General features: G+C 38.3%; 1 protein-coding gene across 1 annotated transcript; it reads right to left on the bottom strand.

Annotated features, from left to right (window-relative positions):
- Positions 1 to 4,331: 4,331 nt before the first annotated feature.
- LOC131223150 (uncharacterized) lies at positions 4,332 to 5,344 on the bottom strand. The gene is made up of 2 exons (XM_058218460.1): positions 4,937 to 5,344; positions 4,332 to 4,846 (listed from the first exon to the last, which is right to left on the bottom strand). Exons 1-2 carry the CDS (start codon positions 5,106 to 5,108, stop codon positions 4,617 to 4,619), a joined length of 402 nt encoding a protein of 133 aa, XP_058074443.1. The 5' UTR covers positions 5,109 to 5,344; the 3' UTR covers positions 4,332 to 4,616.
- Between the last annotated feature and the right edge of the window lie 11,777 nt (positions 5,345 to 17,121).

Raw genomic sequence — 17,121 nt, forward strand, 5'->3', positions numbered from 1 at the left:
TAGATTGAACTGTCCAACCCAAGTGTTTTTAAATCACAATGGTCTATGAGGTTGTCATTGACCTTGTCCCATAGTACTTGAGATCAATGATCAAGCCAGTAAATTTTGAAGAGGCCCTATTGTCTCGTATTGATATAATAGTAATTTTGATACTTAGAATAATATAATTTGGATAATGCTAATGCAAGAAATGAAAAACATGGTGTATTTATCATATGAAATGGGAGTTGTAAATGCATATAATGGTGAAATTTTACCATAAAAATCAAGCAAAACTCACCCATGTAATAAGTAGACCCCACGATAATGTATATGTAATATTTACCCGGCCCGTCAATTCATTTTCTTTTTAAAATCATTTTAGGCCATGAACCTAAAGATAAGGCATATCCAAAGCTCTAATAAACTATACCATAAAAAACAATAAGAATTGAACACCTATCATTAAAAACTTGTTAATTACTAAAGTTTTGAATCTGTTCCATATTTTTATTTATTTTTAGCTTATGCTCTAAAATGATTTACGATGCCGCATATTTTTATTTAGTTTTATCTTATGCTCTAAATTGATCTATGAAAATGAATTGATGAATTGAATGGAATACATATGTTTACAGGAGCAATCTTATCATCCTTTTAACATTTGCAATTATCAAATTAAGTCATTATTACTTTTTTGCCACTATTTATATGCATTTCCACCTAACTAACCGGCCCAAGATTTGAAATAGCTAGGGTAGAGTCATCCCTCCACACGATGAGGTAAGGGACGTATTGTCCTGATCCACCCAAATAGTGCACCAAGGTGGATGGCTTACGTTTTGTAGATAAAATCCATGAAATCATCCTATCCCTCACTTTCAGACATTATATTCTGCTTCTAATTTGACCGTTGACTGTTTCTGCTTTCCATAACTCTAATTGCCATAAATCAATGGATAGAATCGTACTATAAGTGTGGTTTCTGATACATTCATCATTCATGCATTTCCCCATCCGTGGACCCATTTGTAACGTCACCTAGCAACGTGTACGGAAATCCTTCCTCCCTTCTCCACCTCATCCTCTCTTAGATTAATGAAAACAACGTTGCAGGGAAAGAGAAAATTATCATTGTAGACCCTACCTTCTATCCAGCGTCTTTCTGAAGGATCCAAAGCTTACTTTCCAACTCAGACCTTGAACGTACGGACAGAGCATTGAGGGCGAAAAACTGCTGCTTACAGCTACGGTTACAATCCGTAGCCATTGGTAACGACAAATCACTTTAAAAAGCAGGAGTATTTTCGTCCTCAAATGCTCTGTCCGTACATGAAAGGTCTAAGTTGGAAAGGTAAGTTTTTGATCTTCATAAAAGACTATAGATAAAAGGTGGGGTCCACAGTGGTAATTTCTTCGCAGGGGAAGGTTGCTAACAGCGGAGTTACACGATACTCGTACAACGCTTGATGCGCAGGCACTCAGAAATTGTACACGTGGTAAAAATTAACCCAGTAATTGTGGGACCCACCGTTGCTAAGTAACGGTTCGACATTTAAAGAAAGGAAACCTCTGTCCGAATAGAACCATCGGATATTTTTCAATTTTAATCGTCCAATAAATGTCCACCAATCTGATAATCGGATAATTAAATAAGAGTACTATTTCGTTCATAGTACATCGAAATTGCGAACCATAATTAGGACAGATTATTTTGAGCTGTACGTGCAATTGCCTACTAACTTCTATGTGCCAGAGTATCATCCATTGTACTCTGCCAGAGTATCAAAGTTTTTCATTTTTTAATAATATCCCACCCGCATACACACCAGATCATCCATGCTGTACCTTAAGGTGTAGTTGGTGGAACTGAAATATGGTAGAGCCCACCTTCATCGCTGATAGTTTTATGGTGAATTATCATTTGGAACCGTCCATCTGGTTGTTTTTACCGTGGATGGTAGGAAGTTACAAAAAAAATATAGATTAGATGATTCTAACCATCTGATCAAGATCCTTCTAACAGATGTGTGGAAAACAAAATTTATTCGCAGGAAAAACGAAGGAGAATGATTGCTATGACAGTCGGATAACTATATTTTTGGAATATAGACCATTAGATGGCATGTCTGTCCACTAGTTGGATGGTCCAGATTGATATATCATCCTTCCACGTGAATGGTACAGATGGCTCTACTACATTATCTCCACCTGCTCTCCATGATGGGTAGCGAGTGCACGATGACGTGGAGTTCCCAGATCCATGAGTTGCGCACGTTCCATCTGACGGGGGCGGCTACGGTGAATCCCCATATCCACCGGGGATGGTGGGATCCCTGAACATGGGGCCCACTTTGATGTATGTTCCTTATATCCACGCCGTCCATCCGTTTTGAAAATATATTTTAGGACATGATCCAAAAAATGAAACAGATCCAAATATCAAGAGGGCTATAATACAGGAAACAGTGGTAGTTGACCATTAAAAACTTTTCGTGGGCCAATTGTTTTTTTTTGATCAAGCTGAAATTTTTGTTGTCTCTTAATACATGTCTTTTTGACCTAATCAAACGGTTGGATTTCAAATAAACATTCCGGTTCAATCACTGTTGTTTCCGGTGGTATGGTCCACCTAAGATTTGGATCTACTTAATTTTCGGTATAATCGCCTAAAATGATCTTTCAAAATGGATGTACGGTGTTGATGTAAAGCAAATACATCAAAGTGGGCCCCATAGTTAGAAATCCACCGAAGTTGGTAGATCCAGGGATCCACCCCAACCGCGCCCAGGATAGTCCGTTGACGTGGCACTCGATGATTGGCCACTGGGTAGGCGATCTAACCCAATGATAGCATAGAAATGTTGAAAAGAAGATAATGATATTTTTGTCTCCACGACCCTACCCCTCGTCGCTCTTTCCTTGCAAAAGCGGGAAACGAGCGGTCCCCTTTGAATAAGCAAAATAGAATACGGGAGTGCGTAACGAGCACCGACACGCACTTTAGTTTGGGTCAAAAGTAAAGTGTTAAAAGACAAACGTCCTCCGAGTGTCCCTAACGTGCGCCCCTCCATCTTGGATCGGACCTGAAACGCCTGCCACGCGTACTCAAAGAGAACTGCCGAAGAATGCGAATCGACGACTGACTTCGAACAGTAGAGAAAGCTCGGTGCTTGAGTTCATACAATTGGGGCCGTTGGTTCTTTAATCAGACCGTTGGCCTTTTGGGGCCCACCCTTTATGACTCATGCCCCCAAAAAAATCACACCTGAACGTCGCCCTCGGTTCGGTTTGCTGTGTGGACATCACAACGGGCCAATCATCCGGACCACTGAATCATGGGCTCAACCTCTACAAGGATGTATGTGTCTTATCCATGCCGTCCATCCGTTTTTCCAGCTCATTTTAGAACTTGAACCGAAAATTGAAGCATATCCAACGTTCAGGTGGACCACACCACAGGAAACAGTGGGAAAGCTGATATTAATGGTTGGATGACAAATAAACATCACTGTGGGCCTTGAAAGTTTTCAACGGTGGACTTCATTACCTCCACTCTTTTCTCTTGGTGTGGTCCACTTGAGCTCTAGATATTCTTCAATTTTGGGCTTATTCCCTAAAATGAGCTGAAAAAACAGATGGACGGCGCAGATAAAACACATAAATCACTGTAAGCCCCACAGAGTTTACTCAGTATGCTACCATGAATCCGCGTCACCTGTGCAAATCCTCGCTTGAGGATTGTAAAATTCCTCTGTTGAGAGTCGGTCAAGGCCTGTTCGTTGGGCTCTGTAGCTGAAAGTGGCTGCTTGACTTATGAGTCATGCCTTTTTTCTGCGAGTATTTCATACGTACACACATCTATGTAATCCAAGTATATATACATTCTTGCATACATACATGGTATTTCATATTGTCAAAAGACAACTGGGTCATAATAACATTTTATATCAGTTCTTTGATGACCAAATTACCCTTGTGGAATTGGCATACACAATTCATCTCCTCCATTTAAAATATTTGCTCCACATACATACATACATACATACATTCAAAATTCATTATTTTAATATTATATTATTCAATAGATTCCAGTCTAGTATAACCCCAAGTGCAGCACATGTACAACTTAGTTCTGCACATGCCTCTTCCCTAGCTTTTGGGAAACGGATTGGCTACTCCCCTGACACCAGCTCCGTGGCTGGTGTTCGGTGATCTGTGGGCCCCACCATGATGTATGTGTTTCATCCATTCCGTTCTCTAGCTTCTGAGACATAAGGTCACGTACATGGATGCAGGTATCATTTCAACATACATACATATAAAAATATATATGCCATAGATCAGTACAATTACAAAATAATCCTTATTATTTGTGATTTATATGAGAATTTTCGCTATGCATTTCTTATTCCAATCGCAAAGGTACAAAACATGAAACATCACTAGGGCCCACACAAGTGTCTGTCGCCTAGTTGTCGAGACACATGGACCGCAACGCTGCATCCACCGTTGGATCCCAGATGGCCCACCACTAAACTAGGAGTATTTACAACAGAAGATTAAACTTCTTTTTAATTCATCTTCTACAAAATGGACTACAATTAGCCAAAAAAAAAAAAAAAACAATTTTCACATCAGTACGAACAAGCCATCCGTTGCATACGATCCTGGCGAATTCCATTGTACAAGGCCATCTGATTCGCGGGTATTCTTCCGACTTGGTGGGCCACCTTGGATTGCCGAACTTGCTTGAATTCTGGGATTATTTCATCTTTGATGGTAAACACTTCACTATCTCTAACTGGCTCGATAACATCGTCGGCGAAGTGCACCCTTTTCTTCTTTTTATCTCTTTTCTTCTCATCTAATACAAAAATTAAAAAGAAATAAAGATGAGGGAAATTGAGAAAAGTATAAAATACACTAAAGAAATGAAAGTAAGGGTCCTACGTACGAGAAGAGATGCAAGACCGTAGATTGTGGTGATTGGACGTGGAATTGGGATCTGTGGCGAAGTGGGGGATGGAGAACGGCTTCTGCCGGCAGAAGGTGAAGAGAATTACGGTGCCGGAGACGGCCATGGCGGTGGCTAAGACCATCCCTTGAGAATTGAGAAGAGAAGACATGGTGTGTGAGAGAGAGAGAGAGAGAGAAATGGGTTCTAAGAGAGTCTAGGAGAGTCTAAGAAGCGCCGAGTTGGTTTTTGAGGTATGTATGTGGAGATAAATAGAATAGAATGGGATTTCCATTGTTGTATTTTTTTTTTAATATTAAAATGAGGGGAGGGGGATTATTGTATTGTCGTAAGCATCTGGATTTCTCTTTGCTTTTTCTAAATAGGTCCGCTTTTGCTCGTGTACCGAACGGAAACTCAAAGGTGTTTCATTGACATCAGCATCTTGAAAGGGAATACTAAGAAAATGAAACCCCTTCTTTGTACTTGGCTGATAGTTTGCCACCACTTTCACCACTCTGGTGCCAGCTGTAGGAACCCCGAGTTATGTGGGGCCCACCGTGATATTTGTATAATACCCACTTCATCCACCCACTTCGCTAGCTTATTTTAGGTCATGATCCAATACATGAGGGAGATCCAAAACCCAAGTATGCCACACCTTAAGAAATAAACCTTTTTGGAAGTCACGGAAAGTTCTGGATCATGCTGATATTTCTGGTTTCCTTTCATTCCAGGAAGATTTCAACGGTATTTTTTAAGTGTGGCCCACTTGAGTTTTAGATATTTTTTATATTTTTTCGTTGTAGGGCTTTTGATGGACCAGGCTAGCTCAGGTCCAGGCTAAAAACTTAGGGCCATTTATTATTAAGCCGGACTCAGTCTACTTCTAATAGCCTGTCAGCCTGGCCCATTTAACATGTCAAGGGCATTTTTGTCATATATCATGAATAGTGAACGGTCCAGATCTTGCAAAAAAAAAAAGTGAGTGGTCCATATATAATTTTTATGGGTCTGGTTTGGACCAGTTTATTTTAGCCCGTCACATGGTTAGGCCTAGGTTTTACTTTGGACAGATCTGGTTTGGGGTAGTTTCTTTTAGCCCATCACATGGTTGGGCCTATGTTTTACTTTGGACAGACCTGGGATCCGTGTTGATTGACCTAGTGGATTATTCAGTGTGTGTGTGTGGACTATGTGAGTGTCCATCAGAACCGTCCAAATTGAATGGAGCATTGTCCATGGATGATGAAATGGGAAGATTGCACTTGGAAAATGGTTGTAGACATGTAACCGGGGTCTAGTGAATGGACGGTTGAGATCCAAAGGTGATTTATTAAAATTGGATGGGTGAAGTTGGAAGCTTATGATTTTTCGGTTAAGAGTGTTTTGTTATCGTATGCTACATCCACAAGGGGCTGTATCGGTTTTTGAAATGGTGGGGAACTATCACCTCAGTCTTGATTTATTTATAAAAGGGATAATGTTATCCGTCCTTCAAGAACACAAAATCATCTGTAAGCTTGGCGTATTGATAACATCGGTATCATTCACCATATGGGCCGTAACATGGACGTTTCCTGTATTAAAATACATTGAATGGGACGCTGATTGGGTACAACCTGTTGGACGCTCGGTTCGTTTTCTGCCACGTCAAACCAATCAACTTCGACTCCAAGAGCAGGTATGTCCAATATGAACATATTTTATCAAAATTTGAGAATAGCGGTTATTTACTTAGTCACAGGATTTTATAATGACTAGACGATGATACTCGAATAGTGAGATTCTTCCTTTGAAGATAGGTTGCTTTGTGACTTCCACAAAAAAGAACTTTTAAAATGTCAGTGCAATCAAATAAAAAGAAAAACTAACAATCAATCAATAAGAGTAATTGCAAGAATGCTTCTCTCAAAAGAACCTTGTAATATTGGATAGAGAACAAATTCAATGTATACATGTAAATTTGGTTTACAACTAAAAATTAGAGCTAAGAATTTTCATTATTCTTAGGATATATAAGCTCATATAAAAGATAAATTTATTTGGTTTGATTGGTTGTTGTTGTTGGATTGGTTGGTTTCTCTTTGTTGGATTCCTCTACTATTTATAAAGTTTTGTTGTTGCTTGTTCTTGCATATCATTCTTTTATTATTGTAATAGTTACAATATTTGAAAAGCATTTCTCTAGATCATTCTGTTGTTACATTTCTCTTTTGTGATTATTCTCTTCTGTCGATCAAGTTCTATGTTTGTTGGTTGCATTCTTTATCTTGAACTACTCGACTGTGTTCATCTCTCTTCTCAAACATGTGTCGCATATAGATTCTCGGTTGTGTTACTCTCCCCGCTTGATTGTGTGATGCGCTTGGATTTTTTATATCTCAACCGCTAGACCGCACATCTTACAATGACATATTTTCGTTCTTGATTTTCAGGAACATACATAAAGCGACGTTGATGCATTATCCGATGTAATTAATGCTATCATCGTCTTTCTGCATATCAATTCTCTATTGATTTGGCTTGACTGAGACAAAAACATCAAATTTAATTATCTTGATCGCACTCGACCATCTTAGTAAAAGAACATTAAAATTACCAATTTTGGTTTTTAAAAACATCAAATTCGGACATTTTAATTGAACTCGGCTGTCTTGATCGATTAATGTCAAATTCAACCATTCTGGTAGAACTTGGTTATCTTGATTGAAAAATGTCAAATTCATTCATTTTGTTCGAATTCAATATCTTGATTAAAAAAAAAAAAAAAAGACTATCTTGATCGAAAAACATTAATTTCAACTAAATCAAATTCGACCATTTTGGTCAAACTTCCTGCTCAAGCCATTTCAACCACTCCCTAAATTACCACACTTAAATACCCTAAAAGATCTCTCACCTACTTTATCTTTCCATACATTAATACGCCTCCTTTTCTCTTAGGCTATCTTACGTACGTGTCCTTTTCTCTTAGGCTATCTTACACACCCTCTGAAATGGGGCAAAACATAACCCCGAAGTGCATCTATAGGCTCTATGTGAGGGCACCGTGATGTATGTGTTTTACCCACGCTGTCTGTCCATTTGAAGGCTCAAATGGACCACACTATATGAAGCAGTTATAACAATAATGCCCACTATTGAAACTTTCTACAGGACTTAATGTGATGTTGGTTTTCATCTAACCTGTTGATAAGAAGGGAAAACTTAAATATCAGCTTAATCCAAAACTTATGTAGCCTCAAAGAAGTTCTCAACGGTGAGTGTTCAATCCCAACTATTTCCTATAGTGTCATCTACTTGAGCTTCCCATCCGCCTTTTATTCAGGCTCACCACTTAAAATGGTCCGTCAAAATGGATGGACGGTGTAGATAAAACATACACATCATGGTGAACCCACGGAGACTCTGCCACGACCTTCCTCTCTACCGAATACGCGTCCCATTGAATGGTCCTAACTGTCCGAGTACTGGCTTATAAATTTCAGCTCAATGACTGAAAAAGTAACGGTCCACATTCAATGCCCAAAACAACTCTGATAAGATATTTAGAATCCCGTGATGATTGTCAATTTGGAAACGTAACTAGAAGCCGTCCATATACACCGCGTGTACTGTTACGATCAAGACGAACTTTTCTGTGTGTGCCAGCGACTCGGCGGTTGCCTTTTCAGTTATGGCCGTTGAATAGTCTCAGAACGTTACAGTTTAAAATTCAGGTCGAACCCAACCCGGCCGTAAATACAATTGCTGGGCGTGGCCAAGGGACGTGTATAGTATCCAACACGTGAATTGCGTGAGCCCCGTCATAAAAGTTAGGCGCCTGTAAAATTAGGCTATCCATCAATCATGCCCGCAATTGCTGAAATTTCAAGGTTTTTGGATGGTTGATTATTTTCTTTTCGGGTGGACCACCATGTTCTGTATGTATCCTTTAAACCGTACATTATGTGAGCCATGCCATGATGGCATCCCCCAAAGTGAAGCCTATATGATTATTAGGTAGACCATGTTATTAAAAAAATTAAACAATCGAAATACCCGCCAAATTGACAAGGTGGCCCACCTGATTGTTGATTAGCCTGATTTTGCGGCATCAATAAATGGATGCGGCTTCAGTGGATTCCTGACTGCGGGGCCCACCTTGATGCATGTTTTGTATATCCATCCCGTCTATCCGTTTTGCCAGATCATTTAATGTCATGGGCCTAAAAATGAAGTAGATCTAAATCTCAGGTGGACCACACCACAGGAAACATGGGTAATTACACGTTTTCTTTATTGGTAATGAGACGTTTTGTTTCTATTTTCATTTTCGAAACTGAATTGGGAAAAAGGGTATTTTAGTCATCGCAAATTAGCGCCTACGATGACGAATCCAGGCTGTTGCTTTCTTTTCTTATGGACTAAGCGTACCGTGTGCGTTAACCAGCATTTATTTACTAGATTATTCTTCATCTGAAGCACGCTTGGCTCACTTTGCATCAATCCAGGCCATCCATATCATGATCCCATTGTCAACGTGCATGTCAAATCGAATGACCGTTCAATTTCACCCATCCAATCGTTTCTACATTTCATTTGATGGCCTTGGACTGGATGGTAGGATTTTCATTTCAGTGTGGTTTTTGTGCCGCATCCCATTCACAGTGGAGCCATAGTTTGGAACCGTCCAAATTGACACGTATGTATGCCACTGTACGGTGAATTATTTGTCGCCATTTGGTAGATGGTGTATAACGCACACCCTAGTCTATTCCCTTTGCTTACCTCATTGCTCTCATCGCTCATTACCTCACCATTTATATTTTATTCATGAATGGCGGAAATCTCTACAAGGATATTAACCCCGTTCATTTGTAGAAGGCACACGTGCCAACGCCCAACAGTGTAAAAGATCCTGGCCGTAAACCCGCTGGGCCTCTATTGAATATGTCGTCTCCTAAATCCAAGTTGACCCACTTATCAAGGGAGCCACACATGTGGACCTGTGGTTATTTAATTTGTTAACCGTTCATTTTACTCACTAGAGTCCGGCCCACCTGATGGGTGGGTTGGCCTGAACTATGTAATGGAGCATGCTTACGGTTTTCCCACATAATCATTGGTCTAAATTTTGTACATATGACTTAAGTTGGTGGTACGGATGCATTTCTATCACGATTGGACCAAAAGAAGCTAAATATATACATTAATGTAATCCTAAAATCATGACCAGTCTCTCATGTGTATTTGGGCATTACGCGCGTCCATTTAGAAGAAATTCAATTCAGATAAAGTGATTGCAATTTGAAATGTAAAACTTGAATCAGCCATAACTTTTGTTCCGTGTATTGTTACATAACATAGTACTTAATTATTAATATTTATTATAACAGGTCAACCGGGGTCAACAGATTGCGTGTGTCCATTTTCTAAGAGAAAGAATGCTTTAAGCTCAAAAACAAAATTTTAGAAAATTTTCTTATTTTTAATCATTCCTATTCTTGAAATATATTTTTTTTATTTTTAGAGTTTTAAATTTTTTATTTCTTTTTAAAAATAACTCTTAATTATGTTAGGAATCTTTTAATAAGGTTTATCTAGATTTTTTTTTTTAATTAGGCATTAGAAGAATTTTATTAGAATTGAGACTTTTATCAGGGTTAAAATTTTACTAATTTTTATAATTATAAATTTTGATTTTTTTTTTCTTTAGTTATGGTGTAATTGAGAAAAATATATATTAAATATTACTAGACATTATTCAATAAAACTATTTGAGTTTTATCTATTTTTTCTTGTGGATTCAAGACTTGCACACTTAAGGTAAATGGTGATCTTTCTCATTATCTCATCATGCTCCTCCCTGTGTCAATTGGTATAAGAGCGGAGCTTTTTCTCGATTTGATGGCATCTAACGAATGTGTGTGCAACAATCACATTGATGGTGTGTTCTAACAAATTAGCATTTGACAATGGCAACATTTGACGCGGCGTAGTGGGATAATCTGCAAGCTATGCAAGGCTTGCAGGCAATGAATGACCACATAACGAGAGCTTTAGGATAAGACCCATGCTCATAATGTTTTTGATGGAGCTCTCGATCATCATGTTCATGGTGTGACATCGATGATGAATCGCAGGCCATCATGCAATAGTGGTGAATCACAAGCCACCGCTTTGAGCGTGATGAAGTTGTTGCATATGTCGAAGGAGGAGACAGACTTGCATCGGCACAACATGTTTCGAATGAGGTGCACCGTGCATAAAAATATTTGTCATATGATCATAGATTGCAAAAGTAGCAAGAATCTCGTGTTAAAGACTATAGTGGAAAAACTGCAATTGAAGACAGAAAAATACCGATCCCCGTATACAATTGGATGGATCAAGGAGATCTGCAAAATAAAGGTAATTGAACAAAGCCATATTCCCTTCTCCATTGATAAATGTTAGAAGGATGAAATAATATGTGACGTGGTTGATATGGAAGCTTGTCACATGTTATTTGGTCGACCGTGGCAGTACAATCGTGATGCCACACAGAGGTTTGGATAATTTTTTATTTTTTATTTTATCAAAAATGGTAAAAAAAAAAGTTATCATTTTTGTTAATAATTATCAAAAAGCTGAGGCAAGTTAAAAAAAAAAAAAAAAAAAAACCTGTTTTCAAGTCAACCCAATTTGTGATTGACGAGAGTAGTCACCAAATGTTCCCTCTTGTCATATTTAAAAGTAGAAGTAAGTGCTAGTTCCTATTTCCATTTCAAATCACATTATGAAACCTTGGAAATACAACTTGAATTGAAAATACTAAACAAAAAATGTCTTAAAGTTGAATTCAAATCGTAACCACCATTACCAATGACCACAATACATATACAAGTCAAAATGAGCACAATCATCCATAAAACATTCCCATAACCACAATACATATACAAGTCAAAATGAGCACAACTATCCATAAAACATTCCTACAAGTCATAGATCAATTTGATGGGTAAGCAATCATCTATAAAAAGGCTCTAGTTGAAGAGGAGATCAATCATTTAGTTTCTTATAAAGAATTTCAAAAAAAAAAAAAAACTTGTTTCAAAAAAATTCTCCATCTCCCACCCTCTTCCTTTGATATTTAAAAGTCTCATGTTTTCTCCTGTGGCCATTATCATAGTTGGGTTGCACTAGCAAAACCCAAGACTAATTTCTAAGCCTAGTTCTAAATTTCAAACTAGGTCTTACACAAACCAAGTTTGAATTCTAGCTGACATGTTTTGTTTTAACTGGTAAGCTTATTACATAGTTCCAATGAAAAGAAGTCCCAACTTTTAGAGAAGTCATTAAATTTTTTAATGCACAAGGCAACATCTTTTAATATTGTGCATCATTATTTTTGTGATTTTATCTTCTTGCTCTGTGTCCTTGTAACTGTTGTTATTTTAGTGGAGTCAGAAAATAACGACGGCTTTGGCCAGTCGGTAAGTTTTACTCAGGACGTAAAGACGGCTTACATCCGTCGGTAAAGTTCTGCATCTCCTGCAACTCAGAAAATAACGACGGGTTTAGGCCGTTGCTGTTTGTGTGCCAGTTGGGATCCGTCACGAATTCTGCACCTAAAGAATAACGACGGCTTTGGTCCGTCGGTGTTCTGCAACTTGAAACTAACGACGGTTGGGATTCGTCGCAAATTTACGACGGATTAACGTCGGTAAAAGTGCTGCAAATCTGTCTGAAGGTAACGACGGCTTACGTCCGTCGGTAAAGTCTGCTTCTCATAAAATCACGACGACTTTGGTCCGTCGGTAAAATTCTGCAACTCAGGACAACGATGGCTTCCATCGTCTGCAACTCTGCATAAACGACGAATTTTGTTCGTCGGCAAATTTCTGCAACTCTGAAAATAACGACGGATTTAGGCCGTCGCTGTCTGTCACGTTGCAAAACGACTCTTGGGACACATCGCAAATTTACGATTGATTGGTTAGTGGTGTTTTTAGACACACCAATTCTTTTTTGATTACCACTCGTCAATGCTTCATAGGTCATAGATTCACAAACAAAAATGAATGGAATGCATTTTGCTTGAGGACTTGCAGTAACTTCCAAAGAAGTTTTTAAATTAGTGTACTTTTACAACTAGACATCCTTATAGTTAATTGGAAAATAAAAATATTTTTGTGCACGGTGCACCTGTCTTCATGTAAACATGAGTTTATTAAATTTTAGTTAATAATTATGTATTAAAGATCTTTATTTTTAATAAATACGTTGTGTATTAGAGATCTCCATAATTTGAATAAATTAAAATGAGAGATGCACTCAATTTTAAGAGTCTACCAAACAAGGCTTTCTTTATTGAGACAATACAATCCGTTTTGTTCTTTTCACTTTCCAAATTGCATTGCAGGCTGTTGCCTTTCCTTGGCCTATTGCACACTTGGCTCACTTTGCATCCATCCAGGCCATCCAAATTAATCATGCTCCCATTGTCAATGAGCATGTATAAACTCCAAATGACCGTTCAAATTGACACACCCCATTAACAGTAGAACCCATGGTTTTGAACTGTCCAAATTGACATGTATGTATGCCACTGTACGGTGAATTATTTGTCACCATTCGGTAAATGGTGCATAATGCACACCCTAGTCAGTTCCTTCGCTTGCCTCACAACTCGTTCCTTAACATTTTTGTTTTATTTATGAACGGCTGAGATCTCCTGCAGGATACTAACCCGGGTTATTAGAAGAAGGTTTCTCTTTTCATCTGGGCCATGATAATTCCCATGTTTCCCCTTCTTTGAAGACATGAGTGGTGGCACACGTGCCAACTCTCAACAAACGTAAAATATCCTGACCGTAAATCTGCTGGGGCTCTATTGAATATGCCATCTCCTAAATCCAGGTTGATTTACTCATCAAGGGAGCCACACATGTGGACCTGTGGTTATTTAATTTGTTAACCGTTCATTTTCCTCACACCTAATGGGTGGGATGGCCTAAACTATGGAACGGGGCATGTTCGCGGTTGCCCCAACTGATGATTGGTCCAAATCTAGTACATGTGGTTCATATTAGCATGTGTGCTCACGTGGTTGATCCGTAGTAGAGCTATACATGAACCAAGTTAGCTCGGTTAACTCGCTTGACTCGACTCAAAAAAGGTCGATTCGACTCCATTCGAAACTGGGTTCTGAGTAGAATGAGTTGATTTTTTTGAGTTCGAAATTTTTTTGAGCAGAGTTCGAGTAGACTGAGCTCAACTCAACTCAATTTGGAACTTGACTCAAAGTAAATATTTATGTTTAAATAAATTATATATTATATATATTAAAAATCCTATTAAACTCGAACTTTGTTCATAGGCTTGAACTTGAACTTAGCTTGAGCTGGCTCAAGCTACTGACCGAGTTAAATCAAATCGGCCAGGCAGGCTCGAGATCCGAGCCAAGCTGAGTTCAATGTTCTCCTCGTGTATAGCTGAGGTTGATAGTATATCCTGGGATTTGGGTTTTCGCCCCAATGGTTAGGATGTGAGAGTTATGTCATCACGGGCACATTACTGGTTGCCTCAACGGTTATGATTTAAGGATCTTACAAGGGTTTAGATGCCAAGTTCATTAAAAGTCAATTGAAGGCGGCAATCAATGGTAACCGTCTGATCAAGATCTTGCAGAATTAGTGCTGGGGAAAGAAAAGAATGTCCAAATTTCCACATTCAATTAGTAAAATATGTTAGATTGGATGGCTAGGATCAGTAGATCAAACTAACTGAGAATGGGCAACCATAGCGGGGACCACTAAATTAATGGCCCGGATCGATGACAGTTGTATCACAGATGTAATATTGTATCATTGTTCTTCAATCAGAGGAATGATCGCATACGACTGTAGCAGAGGGTTATTATGCTACACAAATCCGAGCCGTGCATAAGGTGAGAACCATCATGTAAATCACCTGCCGTTAAAATCAGACTGATCTACTGATCAGGTAGGTCACACCTTTACATTGATTCAGATCATCGACCATCCAGTTATTGAGATTGTGTGGCCCACCTGACTTCTCAACTAGTTGATCTTCATGATAGGGCCCACCCTTTTCACGGCTTAAATGTTCTTCAGATGTGGCACATTGGCGTGAAAATGGTGCAGCATGATGATCTGAGTATGCTACGGTTGTATGTGATCTTAGCACCGAAAATGTCGAAGTTTCGTCCGGAGTGCCGGCCACATGGCATCTCTTTGCTGACATAGCTTTAGAATCTTCCGGCAGACAAAAAAGGGGAAAAGAGGAGAGGTTTCCTACAGCAGCAGTCAGTCCTTATCCCTTGTTGTAGTATCGTTGGACTACGGCGGTAGAATCTGGATCATTTGAAGTGATCGAGGCCGTTTGTACGATGGAAATTGCGTTAGATGGTATCATTGTAGCAAAAATTTCAGATTGGATGATTCTAACCTTTCAATCAATGGGCCAAAAAACAAACGGCTAATGAAACGCTCCATTTTAAAGCAAAAGAATAAATGATCAAAGCGAAATATTTCTAAGATTGTGTTTTGGGCTTCCACATCCAAGAGAGGGCTATCATGTAAACGGTTTGGATCTTTTTTTTTTTGGCCTTCCTCACCCAAGAGAGGGATATCCTAGAAAACTTCACAATGCTCGGCCGAGAGATTGTACACGAGCCTTGGGGTTTTCATTTTGTACAAGTAGGACCCATGGATCGATGATCTAAACCGATGAATTGAACAATTCAAATCCTAACCGATTGAGTTAACATTGACATGAATGAATGATAAGGTAAAGACAGGACATTGGTGATGGACTTTTTTTAATCTTTTTTTCAAAGTCATTTAACTTTTATTAAATGTCCTAAGATTTATAAGGTTGATATTAGGTAATTTATGGTATGAAAATGATTATTATTTACCATTTCTCAATTACTCCTCTAATGATATCGTCTTTTCTATTTTAAATAATTTTTTGTTAATTTTATTTGGCATTTAAGCTTTTTAGTTTTTTGTTAGATATTAGTCTAAGTATCCAATTTCTCAACCATCCAATTTTTATGGACAAATCTGTATTCGACTTATAAGCAAATTCTTGCATCTTTGATTAGCGGGTGTTTGTTTTTAATTTAATTTGGAAAATATATGCAAATAAGTAACAATACCTAACTATTTCCAGCAAGATTTTCAATGTTGATGTTGATGGATACTAATATGAAAAGATGTTCATTTCCAAAATCGAGAAAAGATTAAAATAAAACTACGGGCCCACCTTGATTTTTGTGGTTTATCCATTCTGTCTATGTTTGAAATGGACCACAGCATAGAAAAGTACGTATGCATTGAAAACTCTTGCAGGGCCATAGAAATTTTGGATGGAGTTGAATTTTGTGTTTTAATTTTATCTACATCTATGTGATACTTATGAGTGGGGTGGATGACAAATAAACACAAATGCCGGGACTAATAAGGATTCAGAGTGTAGCCCACTTTAACTTCATATATATCTACCTCATGTTTGGGTTCATACCTTAAAATGATCTGCTAAAATAGATGGACAGTGTGGATTAGAAGCACACATTGTATTGGAACCCACTAATTACGTACCCTCGCATTATTTCCATGCACAATTCACCCAAGATGCAAGAGAAATTTTGAGAGGGTTTGGTTAGGGTCTGATCCTCCAATTCCAAAGGTGGCCGGTTTTAGCTCCTTGATTGCAGTTTAAATGATAATTGAACGGTTCTTGTTCTAGACTGTACGCTACTTTGGTCATGACAGGAAACATTTGTGGATAAGTGATTGTATGAAGATGAATATTCAAGGATAGATATTCGAGTCCAAGATTCAAAGTTCAAGATAATCAAATGATGCATGATTATAACAATATAACTTCTATATAGTTCAAGATAATCAAAAGATGGATGATTAAAATTGCCTAAAAGAAGTTATAACAACATAACTTCTTTAACATCATAAGCATTTCATGATGGGTCTTAACATATAAATAGATGAAATTGATTGGCGGACCTAATTTTTGTGTGAATGGTCGATCATCCATTCAAAGGCTGCAGTACTTTAAATTGTTATTTGTCATATCAGCTTGATGTTTGCATGATAACTCATGGAATGGCACTTGACCTGGTGAACAGTGTGGGCAAATGAATTAGACTCTCTAAATGTGCTCGATAAAACTAG

The sequence above is a fragment of the Magnolia sinica genome, chromosome 13 (genome assembly GCF_029962835.1).
Source record: "Magnolia sinica isolate HGM2019 chromosome 13, MsV1, whole genome shotgun sequence".
NCBI lineage: Eukaryota > Viridiplantae > Streptophyta > Magnoliopsida > Magnoliales > Magnoliaceae > Magnolia > Magnolia sinica.